The sequence below is a fragment of the Phyllostomus hastatus genome, unplaced genomic scaffold (genome assembly GCF_019186645.2).
Source record: "Phyllostomus hastatus isolate PE091 unplaced genomic scaffold, TTU_PhHast_1.1 phas_contig_58, whole genome shotgun sequence".
Lineage (NCBI taxonomy): Eukaryota > Metazoa > Chordata > Mammalia > Chiroptera > Phyllostomidae > Phyllostomus > Phyllostomus hastatus.
This window is the reverse complement of record NW_025333916.1, coordinates 35806028-35821792: the sequence shown is the minus strand read 5'-3', so window position 1 is coordinate 35821792 and position 15765 is coordinate 35806028. Positions and strand designations below refer to the sequence as shown.

The 15765-nt window shown below is 41.9% G+C and overlaps 1 protein-coding gene across 5 annotated transcripts in view; it reads right to left on the bottom strand.

The window, feature by feature from the left end:
* The window catches only part of ADAMTS16 (ADAM metallopeptidase with thrombospondin type 1 motif 16), a 127365-nt gene that overhangs the window by 42215 nt on the left and 69385 nt on the right, over positions 1–15765 (bottom strand). For 4 of the 5 annotated variants that reach the window (XM_045848302.1, XM_045848305.1, XM_045848303.1 and 1 more), the window contains 6 exons: positions 14740–14888; positions 13210–13382; positions 11079–11209; positions 9075–9198; positions 8429–8673; positions 7035–7173 (listed from right to left, as the gene is read on the bottom strand). In XM_045848302.1, coding sequence (XP_045704258.1) covers positions 7035–7173; positions 8429–8673; positions 9075–9198; positions 11079–11209; positions 13210–13382; positions 14740–14888 — 961 coding nt within the window. The remainder of the gene's footprint in view (positions 1–7034; positions 7174–8428; positions 8674–9074; positions 9199–11078; positions 11210–13209; positions 13383–14739; positions 14889–15765) is intronic. The other variant, XM_045848304.1, reaches the window with a different exon arrangement.

The window sequence follows — 15765 nt, the reverse complement described above, 5'->3', positions numbered from 1 at the left end:
AGAAGGAAAAAGACAAGCTGTTCTTTGAATTGGCTTGTAGCCACTCAGCTGCAGAGGCTACAAGCCAGTACTCTCATGCACACACACCCACATCCAAATACATTCGTGCATGCACACAGGCCTTTGTACATATGTGTGAACAGATATACACTCCTCCTCTTTAGATGACCACATAATCCAAAAATAGGGAGATATGTGTTCATCATCCCTGCCCTAGGGCCACAAGAATAACAAGATCATTATGTAATTCCCTCTTGCTTCAAGAGTTTCATAACCTAACCTACATAATTTCTTAGGCAACGCTATAACATGAACAGAAAAGAATAGAAACTGGCATTTATTTGACTAGACAAAGGGTTAAGAGCTTTATAGCTATTCTCTCATCTAGTCCTTAGAGGAACCTACACAGTAGGTCACATTATGATCCACATTTTACAGATGGGCTTAGGAAGATGTAAAAGGCTTACGTAGCTAGTAATATGAGTTGTTAAGATGTGGGGCCAGGACATGCCCCCTGGCTTTATGGCCCAAAACACCACAGTGTACATTATAGCTCACTTTCTTTCTACCCAATGTTAACACAGGGTAGAGGCTTCTTATTTGAGACAGAGATTCATGCTATTTTCTATTTCAGAACTCTTCATAGACTAGGGGTAATTTCTTAAACTCTGTTGCAGTGGAATAAATGGAGCTCAAAATATAAATAATGAAAGTCACGCCCAGAAGCAGGAACAAGAGAGGCATGAAGTGGGCCCAGGGGAGCTGCCACCATGGAGGGGTGACAGAAGGCTTGCCCCACGTCACCATCCCTACACAGGGTCCTTGCATATTTATGAATTGATAAGTGGTTAGGATCTTGTGTTTGTTTATTCAACAAGTATGCACTTGGCTCCTGGTATATGCAGGACACTACGCTAGGTCCTGAAGACACAGCAGCTAATGACAAACCACAAATGTCATGAACCAACCTCCACCAAAACCATTCTATCTCCGTCACAGAATCCAAACCATGAAGAGTACAGCAAATAACAAAAACAGACCTGAGTACACATCAGGTGTGATAAAGCCATGAAGACAAATATCTTGAGAGGCCAAGGGAGTCAAGGGTGGCACTGCCTGGGATGGCAAGGGACCACGGCCTGCTGCCGAAAGGCTTCCTCAAGCTCATGACGGGTGAGCAGAGCATGGCAGAGACAAGCTGCAGGGAACACTGACACTCAGTGACAAAAGGTCCTTCTTTCGAGCCAGGAGAGCTCAAAGCAATGAGAAAGCTTGCACATATGATGCTGGTGCAGAAAAGAATCAAAACCAGAGAATGGTTAAAAAAGCAAAGCAAAGCGGTGCTCAGTACAGTAACAGTTAGAAAGATGAGATGTGGAACGTTAAATTCTGTTATCTTCAGGACACGTTTTAGGCAGTAAGTGTGCCCAGGTCCTGGGTATTCTGCAGAGATCGACTTGGGAACTGACATAAGAAATACTCTTTCAGTTGTACTACAGGCATTTATCTCTGTTTCAAAATGAGAATCGTACCCAACACATCACTGCATTTTTGCTGTGATTAAGCCAGGTTGTGAATAAAGGGGTAAGCAAAGGCAAGGTGGGGGGTAATTGGCTAGGCAATCTTGTTAGTTACATACTGAGCCCACAGGCCAGGCTCCCCGGGCCATGGGGGTTCACTGTCCACACAAACACACACAGGTGAATACAATATGACATGCCAGGGGTGTACTGGATGGACCAGGGATGCCACATCCTAGATTCTTAAAAGTGACCTGGCGACGCTCAACCTCACTTTCTCTTAATTGAGGGGATCCTTAGCAGCACTTAGAAAGCAAAGAGGAGGGAGTACACACCAGTGCCCACCATCCCAGCATGAGTGCCTTCAGGCAGCTGAGCACCCCTGGCCAGGTTGGGGAGTGCTGGTCTGTTAAGAAAAGGACACCTGCAAACACTCCTGGCTTTGGATGTCCAACCAAATCAGCATTTTCCAAAAGACAAGATTTTTCACAGGGATACAGCCTCAAGACACCTGTCGCTGTGTTTTATGCTCCATTGAAATGGCCGGGGATATAAATGTTCAGCTTGCATGGTGAATGAATTTTTGAGGTCAAATCTGTTTGCAGGTGGTAAGGATGCTTGAGATTTTAATTTATAATTCATTTTCCCAGACCATGTAAACAATAATGGACATAAAACTGAATTTAAATGTTTTTTCCTTTGGTGGTTTTCAAATATCTAAATATGCTGAGAAAATAAAAATATATAGAGACAGTCATATCCCCAATAGTATTTAGGACTTCCAAGTTCTATTTTTACATGAAGTGGTAGATAACTATGTTTTCAGATGAATTTCCTGTGATGGGATTGGGTCTGCTCAGCCGTACAGCTGAACATTTACAAGGACTCAGGTACTGTTTCTCTGACTAAGGGCACATCTGTGGAATAATTTCTGAACAGGGCTGTCAACTGCTCGACTATTTGTCAGAAAGAAATATCACATAGTCTGTGGGAACACCAGGATCAAGCCAATTTTCTAAAATGATCCATATTAATAAATAAGAGGGAAGAGTATACAACTCAAAGGCTTGAGTAAGAAAGTCAGAAAGGACATCCTCTAACTGGGAAGTCCGGCCACGGGAGGTGGCAAGTGTCGTGAACCCTGTGCCCAGGCTCTGCCCTCATCTTCATGGAAACTGACTCTGGCCAGTTCTTTGAAAAGCATTTTGAAATCTTCACATTTTGCCAAAGTATCTGGAAGAGGAGTATTCAGGCTTAAAGACTGTGATTTTATCAAATAATCTCCAAGTTTTTAATAATTTTAACTATAGAATTAATTCCAGCTGTTGCCAAAAGCCTTAGAAAACAACCATTCAAGCACAACTCCACAGAGAACTGGAAAATATTCCACAAATAAATGCACGTGGTCCCTTGAGAAGCGCATCATTACTACAGGGAGTGCTAGAGACACTGCGGGCCTGTGATACATAGGCACAAAATCCTGAAATCGGAAGAGAGACAATATTCCAGGACACCAGAGTGGGGGAATTCCTGGGAGCAGCTCAGGTTCTGAAGGATTCCAGGCTGTGTTTAAGTGACAATTTCCCCTGGTGTGATCACACTGAGCATATGGCACCCTAATGTGCTCCAGAACTTGGAGGCTGGTGACTATGGTCGTTTATGGAGGACACAGGACATCTTTATGCATCTGATCTGCTTACTGATTTCCAGGACAGCACTGACCTGTCAACCTGACAGAGGGAGAGGCGCTGCTTATCTTCTAAGTAGCTATTACCTGTTCATAAGGTTCTGGTTTGTTTAGCACAGAAGCAGGCAGCACGACTGGAAATACAGGCATGCACACACTCACAGCAGTGGGAGCACTGGGGTGGTGTTGACCATGACCATGTGATGGGAATATGGGAGGGGCTGACCTAAGACAGACAGTTGAACCCAAAGTCCCTGATGAGGGGAGGTTTGTGGGAACTGGCAGGACTCAGAAATAGGACATGATCTTCGTTCCTTGGGAAGAGGTGGGCTCCCGCCTTTTACCCTGGACCTTTGAGCATGCTTAAAGAAATGGCCAGGGGTGGACATCACATGGGGAGCAAAGGGGTGGGCAATGCATTTTGTAATTTATCAGGGTGTTGGATAACGACACACAAGGTATTTTTATTAACTCAGCTCACAGGTGACCCAAGGCAGGGAGGGAATAGCCAGATTATTTCAAATTGATCTCTGGGACCCAAGGACAAGGCGACTCTTGAAATAAAGTTTTTTAAAAAAACTGTGCACTTACTCTAGGATTTTGAACATTCTAGCACACAAAGTAAGGATGGGAAAGATCTAATTTGAAACAGTTCCTGTGAAAAATATCTATAGAGATGTTAGTCAATCGGACAAGGAATATGAAGGTAAAGGCACCGCTGGCCGCCAGAAGCTGTCTCAGCTCCCCAGCTCTAAGACAGACATTCCAAGTGCAGCTACGCCATCACTCCCTCGGCCCCATGGTCCCAGGGTCCTCTCAGAGTTCTCACAGGACCCCACTTACAATCCGGAGTAGTTACGTATGTGTCTATGGTAACTCCTCTCTGGATTGCATATGTTTTTGAGGACAGGCCAGTACATATTTTTCTTTATAGTCTCAGAACTCAGCAGAATGCCTGAGGAAGAATTGCTGGATTGAAATATTCCATTCCTTTGTTGAGATACACAAATACACCATATTTCAATGAGCTACAAAGCTAAAAACTTTCTAAATTCTTTTCATGTAACATAACATTTATGTTGGCATTTCACTGCTCAGTTCACAGGCAGAGGGAATTAACTGAAGTTCTCTGTATTTTCCCCATCTGACATTAAGCAATTTGATATTCAGATTAGTGCTTACAAATATCTGCTGACTAAACAAGTGAGGGAATGAATGAACAAATGAGTGAATGAATGGTTTGACCTCAACAAACAAGGGCAAGACTGCTGATGACTCCATTCCATTTTCTGAAGCTACTTGCCACACTAGTTAAAGTTTAGGCCTGAGGCATAAATATCTGAAGATGGTGAAGGGAATATTACTGGAAAAGTAGAAAAGAGGTTGGTTGATAAGCCAGTCTTAAGGTTTGTCTGAGAAAGTTTAATTGTGAATCAGATGAATGTTTTCATTTGAAAAAAAATCATCCAACACATTGCATGGTACATTCTGGAGTTCATAACATAGCAATAAGCCAAATTTTAATATGCACTTTCATTTGGAGGTAATTTAGATGTTTGAGATTAGTTATTTGAAATGTACGAAACCAACTGAATCACAGAAGCTGATTTTTAAAAAGTGCAGCATGTGTAATTCTGAGAAGTGGCTGATGCCTTTACATGTAAACGAGAGTTACGGAAGTTACTACCACGTCACAACGTCTCCGTCTTAGAGTCAGACAGAATCAGCTAAGCCGCTGCCTCACAGCATCTCAGCTCCGAGCTGCCCCGTGTAAGTCCTCCCCCCACGGCCAGGACCCAGACACTGACTGAGAGTCCAGTCAGGGCACAACGGGGCAGGATCGTTACAGTGAGTTCATGTGGTCATATCATGAAAGTGAGTGCAAGGGAAAAGGAGCTGGGGAAGCTGGTCAGAGAAGCAGATAAAAGGCACTACCTGACTTACATCTGTCAGGAAATCTTATTTTCTACAGAGAGATCTTCTACAGGGTCTATTAGAGCTGGTAAGGAAATGGGACCTCTTTAAATTGAAAGGAACTATTTCTCCTCCACTGGTACTGCTTCTTGACTGAAAGTAGAGGTGGGGAGTCTTTCGGTTGCCATTAAAGCCTCTGGCTTGCTCTCCTGTGTGAAGGAAACCACATTTTTCCTTCGAAAGCTCTTAATGTCAGGATTTAAATATAATTTGAATATTATATTCTTAGTTTAAAATGGGAAGGATTAACGTATGTCAAGTACACAGTGTTAACTTTTCAGACCGTAATACTTTGGTTAATCTTTGTCACATTTATTTTCTTCTCTTTATTAAGAAGGTATGAGTTCATTGTTTTTCTTTACCCATTCGTTAGATTCTTACTTTATGCAAGTGCTCATTTGGAAACCATTTCTACATTTAAATAGTATGCTGTCTGAATTAATTTCCTAATTATTAAAATTTGGAATGCACGCAGCTGAAATTTATTTGCTCAAGTGGAAATATGGCTGCTTTTAAATTATGGACAGTATTTACCATTCTGTGTCTATACTTGCAAATATTTACTTGCCACTTGTTACCAGATAGTACTCACCGACTCCAGCTAAAAAATGTTCTTCTAGTAAAGTAACTTCAGCAATGTAAACAAATCTCACAGTATTAAGATGAAAATTTTTGTCACGTGAGATTCTTTTGATGTGTTATTTCTTGTCACTTCCACTGCAGTTTTAATAACACTCTTATGATTTCCCCATGAATTTCAGTATACAACTTTACAGCAAATTTTTTCCACTGAATTTTTTGAATAAGACCATTTGATTTAAAGATTCACTCTATATCAGTAGACTTTTCATGCATGCTTCTATTTCTCATCACCACCATGATACATATATATGTATATATATATACATATATATACACTATGTGTGTGTGTGTGTATAAAATAAGTTGAGTGACTTTCATTTGGATAATCTCATAACAAAACTATGTATAAAAACTCTTAAATCAGATAAAAATCATAAACCAATTCACTAAAGGACTTCCTCAAAACTACACACTAATTCAGATCAACTGGAGAAGGAAGTTGAAGCTTTCAAGTGATATTCAGAACCACTGTTCTCTCCCTTGTCTCTGCAAACGTTACTGCTACCCTCAGGCAGACACCCTGGGTTACTCATTAGGACATGATGAGCACCAGTGTAGTATAGGGAACCATTCCGAATGGCATGGGGAATGTAGCCCAGCTCCCACTCAGAAAAGCCAGGGGGCAGCGAGGTCCGGCATACAGGACCCAGATAGGTTTTCCTGTGGGGAATCAGGATTGCATTGTGCTTAGGCTGCTTTAAAGCTTGCTTTTGCTAAAACTCCCTCACTCTGAGTTGAAACTGCAGACATTTAATGTATATCTCTGAAGCAACTCCCTAAAATCTGTGCTAAGCTGTTCCAAGGACAAAATGTTACCAGATCAACCACTTTTATTGTTTCCTTGCATTTGCAATATTTCTTTTCTCTTTTTGTTATCTGTAAGAAGTAATCACTTAAAAATAAACCTAAGGATAATGAATGAGAACTTTCTTTGATGTAAAGTGACTAGAAAGCAATAAAAGCTTGTCCAGGCAAGGGTCGAGGTGCTCTCCTCTTGAGAGAGTGGCCAAGGTGCTCTCTCTCTCAGAGAGTGGCTGTGCCATCCCTTTCTCTCCACAGGACTTCTGCAGTCTGTGTGAATTTGTTCATTGCATCCACAACACACAGACTCTGCGGGCCAGAGTCTGCCTCGGTATAGTGCATGTCACAGCCCATCTGTACTCCGGACACCTCTGTGCCCACCTCTGGGAGAGATAAGAGAAGTGACCTACCCCCTCCACAGGAGGCTGAGCACTCAGAGCGGATGGTGGCCCAGGTGTAGCTGGGCTGGGCACTGGACTTCTTCTCGCCCCCCAGCCGAGGCACCGAGTATTCCCAGGCAATGCCTGGGTTCCTTCCCTGAAGCAGCAGCTACAAAATAAGAAAGGGGGAAATACAGCTAAAGTAGAAACAAAACTATTTGATAATTTATTTTAAATTACCTGAAACAGTAACAATGTCAACAAAAAGTTATTACACTGATAAAATAAATACCGTCCATTCTTCACAAAACTTACATTAACTTTCTGAACAGGAATAAACGCCCAATTAGACTCAAACACACCTAGAAACTAGGTGTGTAGACACTCTGACTTGCTTGCTTTATGTTTAGTGTCTCCTCTACACATGGCTTCAGACGCCCCCCCAACCTTACAAACATATTTAGTTATTTCTTGCTTTCTCTGGGTGTTTCTTCAGGATTCCCTGAAAACGTTCTCTGTATGAGTAAATCAGAAAGTGACACCTAAAAAGTGCCATCACACTTCCTAGTAACAACCCAGGACACTAAAGTGAATCATGTATCTCACTGTCAAAGCTAAATCAGAGTACTTTCCACTTGACTGTTGGCAGGTACCCTGGAGTTCCAGGAGCAACCTGTCTCACTAGTCAGGGTGATCTCTCTGGCCCAGCATGTCTGTGAACCATGGTTTAACACATAAAATTGCATGTGAACTCTTCACCTTCTAGTGTGAAACCCAAACACATGGACCAGTCACCACCTTATTAGATGGTTGGGTTTTTTTTAAAGAACCATCATGATTAACCTGTTGTTAAACACCTCCATCTCCGAGCCTTGGAGCCTTTACTTGTCTTGATGTGATGTTTCAGTGGATAATGACACTGGCCCTTCCCTGACTCCTGGGAACCACAGTCCCCTCCCCGACAACACAGCTCATCTCAGTCACTGGACAGGTTGGTGGTGTCCTGGAGAGGTAGCTACTTCACAAGGCCATTGAGAAGCTCCCCTTCCGACACCCTGATCCTCTGCGACTCTTCTACAGGAATGGTTCCTGATAAGCTGAGCTCATTTTCAACCTGGACACATCTCTCTTTCTCTATGACTATTAAAGCTAACAGCCTGAGACAGCAGGAGAGAAATAATCAAATAAGAATGCAGGGTGAATAGGTTCACAACAGGGTGAAGGAAGTAGTTCAAGGTCAGGAGGGGAGATGGAGGTGGGATACCTGGAGATATGGCAGCTGTACCAGATGGAAGGAGCCTGCCAGATGCAGACATCAGGTGGCGACATCTGGGTACACTTAAAATTATACCATAGCCCTGGACCTACAGAACTTCCAGAAGATCCCCAAATCCAAGTCCCCAAACCATGAGGCTGTAGTCTACCTCCACAATCAGTGTTTCGTTGGTTGGCCCTGCAGAGGTCAAGCTCTCTGGCTCCCTGTATGACCGTCGGTAATCGAAAGCAGTGCCTGAAAACTTGTAGCGGCCGGGCCAGTCCACAGTCCAGTGTCCATTCAGGTAGTATGTTTTGAGGGCATTGCGCACAGCAATGTAGGAGGTAGATACGTTCATTTCATAGATGCGAATACTCCGGGCTCCAGGAGGAATGGTCACCATCTGATAATATTCTAGATTCAAGTAAACAGGAGGGGGCAGAATGAGGTATTTCATTCAAGTAGTCCTAGGCCAAATCTCTCAGCACCTTGGGTACTCCATAGCTACAGTGTGGGAATCCACATTTAGCAATGGGAGAGGATCTGTTTTGTCAATCGGTTATATTAGTCCTATAAATGACTTTTTAAAAATATTGAAACAGTTATTAAAACTTTCACTATTCCTAATGACCATTTCAATCAATTCAAATAATCTAGCAACCACTTGCAATCAAAGTAGGCAGGGAAGGAGGCAGCTGTGGGACCAGTCAGGAGTCTTAGCTCCTGCTGTGTTCACTGCACCTCAAGTTCTTTCCACGGAGGAGTTCCCGCTCCCATCCGGTCTCAGCCGGGGCCGGCGGCGGTGGCATACTCACGGTTGGTGCGGTGGTTCTTGGCATAGAGGCCCTTGTGTGTCGTGCAGTCTGAGTCATTCCCCTTGCACACACCACAAGAGTCTTCAACGGCATTGGATCCAAGGATGTTGTCACATCCGACTCTCTGGGATATTCATGAGGTCACATGTCATTCATGAAAGAAAAGATAACAGGAGCAAGGTCACAACCCTCAGTCAGCAAACCTCCTCCCCGCTAGAGCTGAAATTTCACCAACACAGGGAAGTTAACAAATATTTATTGGATACCCAATATGTGCACAGAAGGACTGCCATTCTACTATTCAGGTACAGAGCAGGAAAACTTAAACATAACCTGAATTCTTCAGCATTGCTACACAGCTGTTTCCTGAGCCCCGAATTATATCTATCTGGTTGTCATGGTGGAGAATTCAGACTGACATAAAGCACTTAGTACTAATGACAAGTAATGTGTCCTCACGAGGGTCCACTGGAATATGCCATGGTGCTTTTAAACCCTCTGTCCACTGGCAAAGTAGCACATGTCACGTGGAAATAATTCCCAGCAGTAAATTATGTAAAGGACATATTTGTTCACCCTCTTACAATTTTAGGAACTCTTTATAATTTGCATAATGCTTACTAGTTTTATAAATCCCAACAAAAGCATATAGTCTATAGATGTAAGAAAATATTTTCAGAAATGAAATAACTAATCCACAATCCCTTGCTTATAATCCTTTAAGGATGGATGCATTTCAGAAATTTTTGGATTTTAGGGAGGTAAATGATATATTATGCACATAACATGAAAGTCCCAGATGGGACTAGGAAAGCAGTGATATTGCTATGACAAAATGCTGGCGTCATTGTCATACTAAAGTGGGAACAAGGAAACTGACAGGCAGTCTCACAACAGTTCAGGGCAGGTTTTTGCCATCAAACAAATTCAGGTCATCTTATATTTTCCAGCCAAACAAACTTTCTATTTCACACCTTTTAGATTTCAGAATCACAAATAAGGGACTGCAACACTGTATCACTAAGAATACCAGAAAGTAATGAAATATTTAACAAATCAAGCAGTAATTAAGAAAAACAGGTCAAGATGAGCATTTTAAAGTTGAAAAAGATCTTAATAGAATCATCTACCTAATCTTCCACTTTACCACTATTGTACAACTTACAGAAAACTAGAACTAGGACCAAGGTCATCAGACTCCACAGAATAAGGATATTGAGTAACTTCTTCATGCCATGCATTTGATCTGGCCACGCCTTAATTTTTATAATATCATTCTTCTCATAATTTACTCCTGCACATGGCAACAAGCTCCAGGGGTAACGTTCACTGAGCCGCTCAGTGTTTCCCAGCCTGTCTCCCAAGTCCCTTTCCAATGAATGTTGAGACTGCCAGGCCTTCTGGAAACCCCTGCAACAGCTGCCGAGTGGCCTCTTGGTTCTGAGCTGTCCCTGCTTCATTTACTCTCCGTGCCATTGCCCAGCCACTTCATCTGATCCCATGAGTCCATTTGCTCCCAGTCCCAGTGCCTGATCTACATGGACACTGGGATCAAAACCCAACTCCTCATTCTGGCAGTGATTGTTCTTATGAGAGCCCATTCACCCCCCTCACCTCCCCCAGCCCCCCAACCCCTGCCTGACTTTCGGGTACTCTGATGACTGAGTCAGGTCCTACTCTGCCTGCTTACCCAACATCCCCCTTCCAACTCACCCTTTCAGATTTCGCTTGGAAGCTCTCTTCTCCAAGGAGCCCCGCAAATCTCCCAGATCCACATCTAAGAGAGAATGAGCTCTTCCCTTCTCCCTGTGCTCTGTACACACCTTCATTGCAACACATCACTGTGTGTCTCATTATGTGCACATCTGGCTTCTCCCCCACTGGGCTGTGACTTGGAGGAAAAGGGCTTGTTTTTTATCTGTTCTCTCTAGCTTCTCACAGGATGCCTGGCACAAAGCAGACTGTCTGGAGATGTTTGTTGAATGAATGAACGATCATTATTACCTCACATAGCCCATCTATACAAACATTACGGCTATCCTCCGAGCATGGAGTCCCATCTTTGACTTTATTTGACAAAGAAAAGAAGAAATCAAATCCTTCTGCGATACAGTAGAGTTTGCATAAGTCCTGATCTTAAAAAGAAATACACACACAAACACAAATAAGAAAAATACTTAAGCGCTGATCATTTTTGTTCTAAATTTTAGATAGATTTTTTTGCCCATAAAATAACTCCCACACAATAATACATTGCAAAAACATTTTTGTATGGTTGCTTCATTAGGCTTGTTTGTTTCCCTTTAATTTATTATTATTTAAATGTTCACTATTAATTTTTACTCTACTCTGTCCTTTATTAGTCTTTGTTCTTTACACAGTGGTTGGCACATAGTAGGCATACAATAAACATTTGTTGACTTAAACTACAACATTATTATTCACTATTCTACTAGTATAATTAACTACTCTCTTGTAGAAATGCAAAAAGTCATTGCCACTTTGAAACAATATGCAAAATTCTCACAAATAAAATGTAATATAAGAATTAAAGTAATCACTTAATTTTTTAATAGCTAATGCAATTGAAGAAATACAAAATATTTTTAAATTAACAAAGGGAATAACTTTTAGGTAAAATCTCCAAAAACAATGTTTTTTATAAATATAATGGGTTGTCAAAAATATGGATACATGGAGAATACGGGTATCGTTATGTAGTTAAGACTGGTAGATAAAGTTCACTTCTCTCAATAATCCACTTCAAGTGTTTATGATTTATATAGTTAAACTTTTGTAAAAACCATTTCCTTTTGTTTTCTTCTTGGTAAGAAGGGAACAGTTTATGATGAAAAATTAGTCTGCCTTAGGAGTTTATAGGCCAGAGTCTCATCTACAAATATTTTCTGTATTGTGCAAGACAAGAGACCAAACTGAATCAATTTAAGAATAAAATTTAGTATGTGCTCCCATGATTACTACATTTATTTACTGAAGACTAGCGAAGTCAGGAATAGTATACATATTTTTGACCCCAATTCAAAGTGCTTTCTACTTTTTTCTTCTGCTACTTGTTTCTCACTGGTTTAATTTTTACTGAGTTTAACAGTGAAAACACCACCAAAGGTATTTTTGTGAAACTGCTAACAATTTTCCTTCTATAATCTACTAACTTCATAAACTTCTCACTATGAAAATATTATATATAATCGGATGGAGAAAGTACATGTCACATAAGAAGGTCTAACTTATATATTTCCTGAGTGTTGTTTGGACAGTATTTACAATTTCAAAGAATAAGATGATTTGATGTTTTTTGAATTTATTCTTTTCTTGATTTTTTTTAAAAGATATTATTTATTTATTTTTAGATAGAGGAGAGGGGAGGAAGAGAGGGAGAGAAACATCAATGTGTGGTTGCCTCCCATGCCCCCTACTGGGGACCTGGCCTGCAACCCAGGCATGTACCCTGATTGGAAATCTAACCGGGGACACTTTGCTTCACATGCTGGTGCTCAATCCACGAGCCACATCAGTAGGTGAATTTATTCTTAAGTTATGCCACCTGAGCTACGAAGTTCAGTTATTATAGTCATAAGAATAATGCATATTTCTCTCCATCTGGAGAGTAAAATTCTACATATGGTACAAATAAACATCTGAGTTTATAGTTATAGATCAAGTCTTTCTGAATATAGTACACTTGAAAATTATCTGATTTTCTAAAAGATACTTAAATTTTTCTTTCGTTCTTTGGAAATGATAAGGGTTTAGTGGGTGACATGCTTAGAGCAATATCGCCATCAATTACTGGGCCTTGTAATTAAAAATAAACATTGATGCATTATCAATAAAAACATCTACTTTCAATTTTTTATCATTTCTCTGAAGATTTCATGGTATTATGTACTTATTTTCTATCTGGCTTGTTAATTTCTGACCACAGAGCTGGTTAAGTTTAGATTAAAATGCCAGTGGCCGTGTATCAAACTAACCCCAAAAAAGATTCTGTGACACGGACCCCACGTAGCAGTATCTGGTCTATCTGAACATTGCCCTGAGAACCATGTAGTTCTTTAAAGAGGAAAGATAACAAAGCAGGAGGCTGTCACTAGAGGGTGGGGTTGGGAGTTACCTTCGACTTGTGTGTAGGGCTTCCACTTGTAGTGCCACCCTCGGAACCGTTTGCCGTTGTATTCCGCACACTGCATGGCGCGGAAGTCAACGCTATTTTGGGGGCATTGCTGGCTGTTGCAAAGCTTCAGAGTGCGCGTGGAGCCCTCACAAAACTTCCCGCCATGCGATGGTCTGGAACACATATTTTGCCATTAGAAACCTTCCATCTTTTTTTTTTTTAAAGATTTTATTTATTTATTTTTAGAGAGGGAAGGGAGGGAGATAGAGAGAGAGAGACAGAGAAACTTCAATGTACTGTTGCTGGGGGTTATGGCCTGCAACCCAGGCATGTACCCTGGCTGGGAATCAAACCTGGGACACTTTGGTTCCCAGCCCGCGCTCAATCCACTGAGCTATGCCAGCCAGGGCTAAAACCTTCCATCTTAATAACCACTCACCTCTTCCTTCAAATTGAACTTACTGATAATGTTAAAGTACATACAGTGGTCAAACAAAAAAGGTGCATTCTTAGGAGCCGCTGGGACTTTCTTACATATTAACGACACGGGTAGTGTTTCCTTTTCTGTTGAGCACACTGTTTACCACAACGGCAGAGAGGTGTGAATCCGGAGAGCTGGTCTGTATGTAAATATTTGTTTATGGTTGCTTCCCAGCCTCCTGCTGCAGGACACAGGGTAAGCATTGCTGATCTCCAAATTCCATAAAGGAAGGGACAACAGCAGGAGGGCAGTGGCTGTCCCGGAATTATACAGTTGATAGAAAGCAGAACTGAGAATGAAACTGACTCCACTGCTTCTTTCCACTCCCAGCTTTCTGTGGCAAGGCCAGGATGCCAAATTGGGTCAGAAGAACCAGTCACCTTCCACTGGTTGGCACTGACGGCAAGTGTTCAATGCTCACCCCCCTGGCCCCTTGGAATTCGTGGGGACCACTAGGACGAGAGCATCCTGTCCACGAAAGAAACCTATTGGGCCACACACAGTAAGGACAGGGCTGAAATAATGGCAATATAACTTATGCCTTAAACAAATGGTGCAAAGGGAGGACTTCAAAATCCGTCAATCTACCACACTGCTGATCGCATTGAACATTCTTGCCATATAGCAGGAGGCCACAATTAAAACACATGTTGGAAAGGTAAAGACACTTGATAAAAAAACACAAATTTGTATTTTTTACATAAAATAATTCTTCTTCATTTGTGTTCTTTATACTTTTCTTATGATTTCTTTCTTTGTTTTAGGCAAGGCTTGGTATTTCAAGTAAATATGGTTTCTTGAAACCCAATTCTGCAATATCGCTGTTGGGTCTGCTATTTTTCACTATGGTCAGGTAGTTATAAGTATCTAGTGTCAAAGAAATATCCTTGTTCAGAACGTTTGAGGAAAAAGGCTTCCCTACTTAGTGTTTCTGGCAATAACAGGGGAAGTACAGAATGAGGATGACTGAGCTCAGGAACGGGAACTTTTTGGAAGGCCTGTGGAGGAGAGATGCTCACTTGTGAGTGGGGAAGTCGAGACTTGCTTACTTGGGATTAGTGCAGAGGCGGTCTCTGTGGGACACCCCTCCTCCGCAGGTCCTGGAGCATGGTGACCAGGGAGACCAGTCTGACCAATGACCATGGGTAGGCTTGGGGCCTTCGTCACCATATTTCACACACTGCCCTCCACGGCACCACTAAAAGTTAAAAAAAAATGTAGGTAAGACTCACAGAACGATATGTGGGTCATCGCTCTTACAATGCTCGGTCATGGGGCGTCTAGTACCATATGCGGACCTTAATGTCCCTAACCTCTAGTAGCACATCATACAGATATACGTCATGATGCTTCTTTAGTCTTTCCAAAACTAGCATTGTTCCATAAATCCATGTCAAGGAAAGATAAGTAGGGAAAACCCCGCCTGAGCTGCAGGAACTTAACACATTTAATTAAGTAGTGTTGCATGGACACTCAGCTCTCGAGTGAGTGGACGCTGACCTCTCCTGAAAACAATGTGCTTTTCATCCCTCATTTTCAGCACAGACTGAGTCTCAGGGGCAGAAATCCAGCTGGAGGTTCCATATGACTCAACACCTTGTCATTTCTGGCGGGTGGGCGCTGACTTTGCTCTAAAGCACCTGGACTCAGAGCTGGGAGGTCATAACTGATGCTCGTCAGAGGTCATGCAGCTTTTTGAGGAGATAATCCACACAGACCTCCTCTGTCCCTGGAGATATTATCAGCGCCCCTTTCTGAAGAGAAGTGCCCATCAATGCTAATTCATGCTAACATCTGCATGGTTTCTTCACATCCACCCCACATAAAGGCTACACAAGATCTCGAATTGTGTTCAGTGGCATTGTTTTTTTCTATTTATGGCTTGGTGTAGACCTGAGGTTCTTAAATATAGACCTAGGCCATCTGTTGAGAGGAGGCAAGTGAGTTCCTTGTCCCTTATCTCTGGCAGAGCCTGGCCTGTGGGCCAGGGGTGAGGCATGGGGCAATTTAGAGCTACCTTATTTGTTCTGAAGAAAAAAGGTATAGTGCTTTTATAAGAGGAAAGGAAGAATACT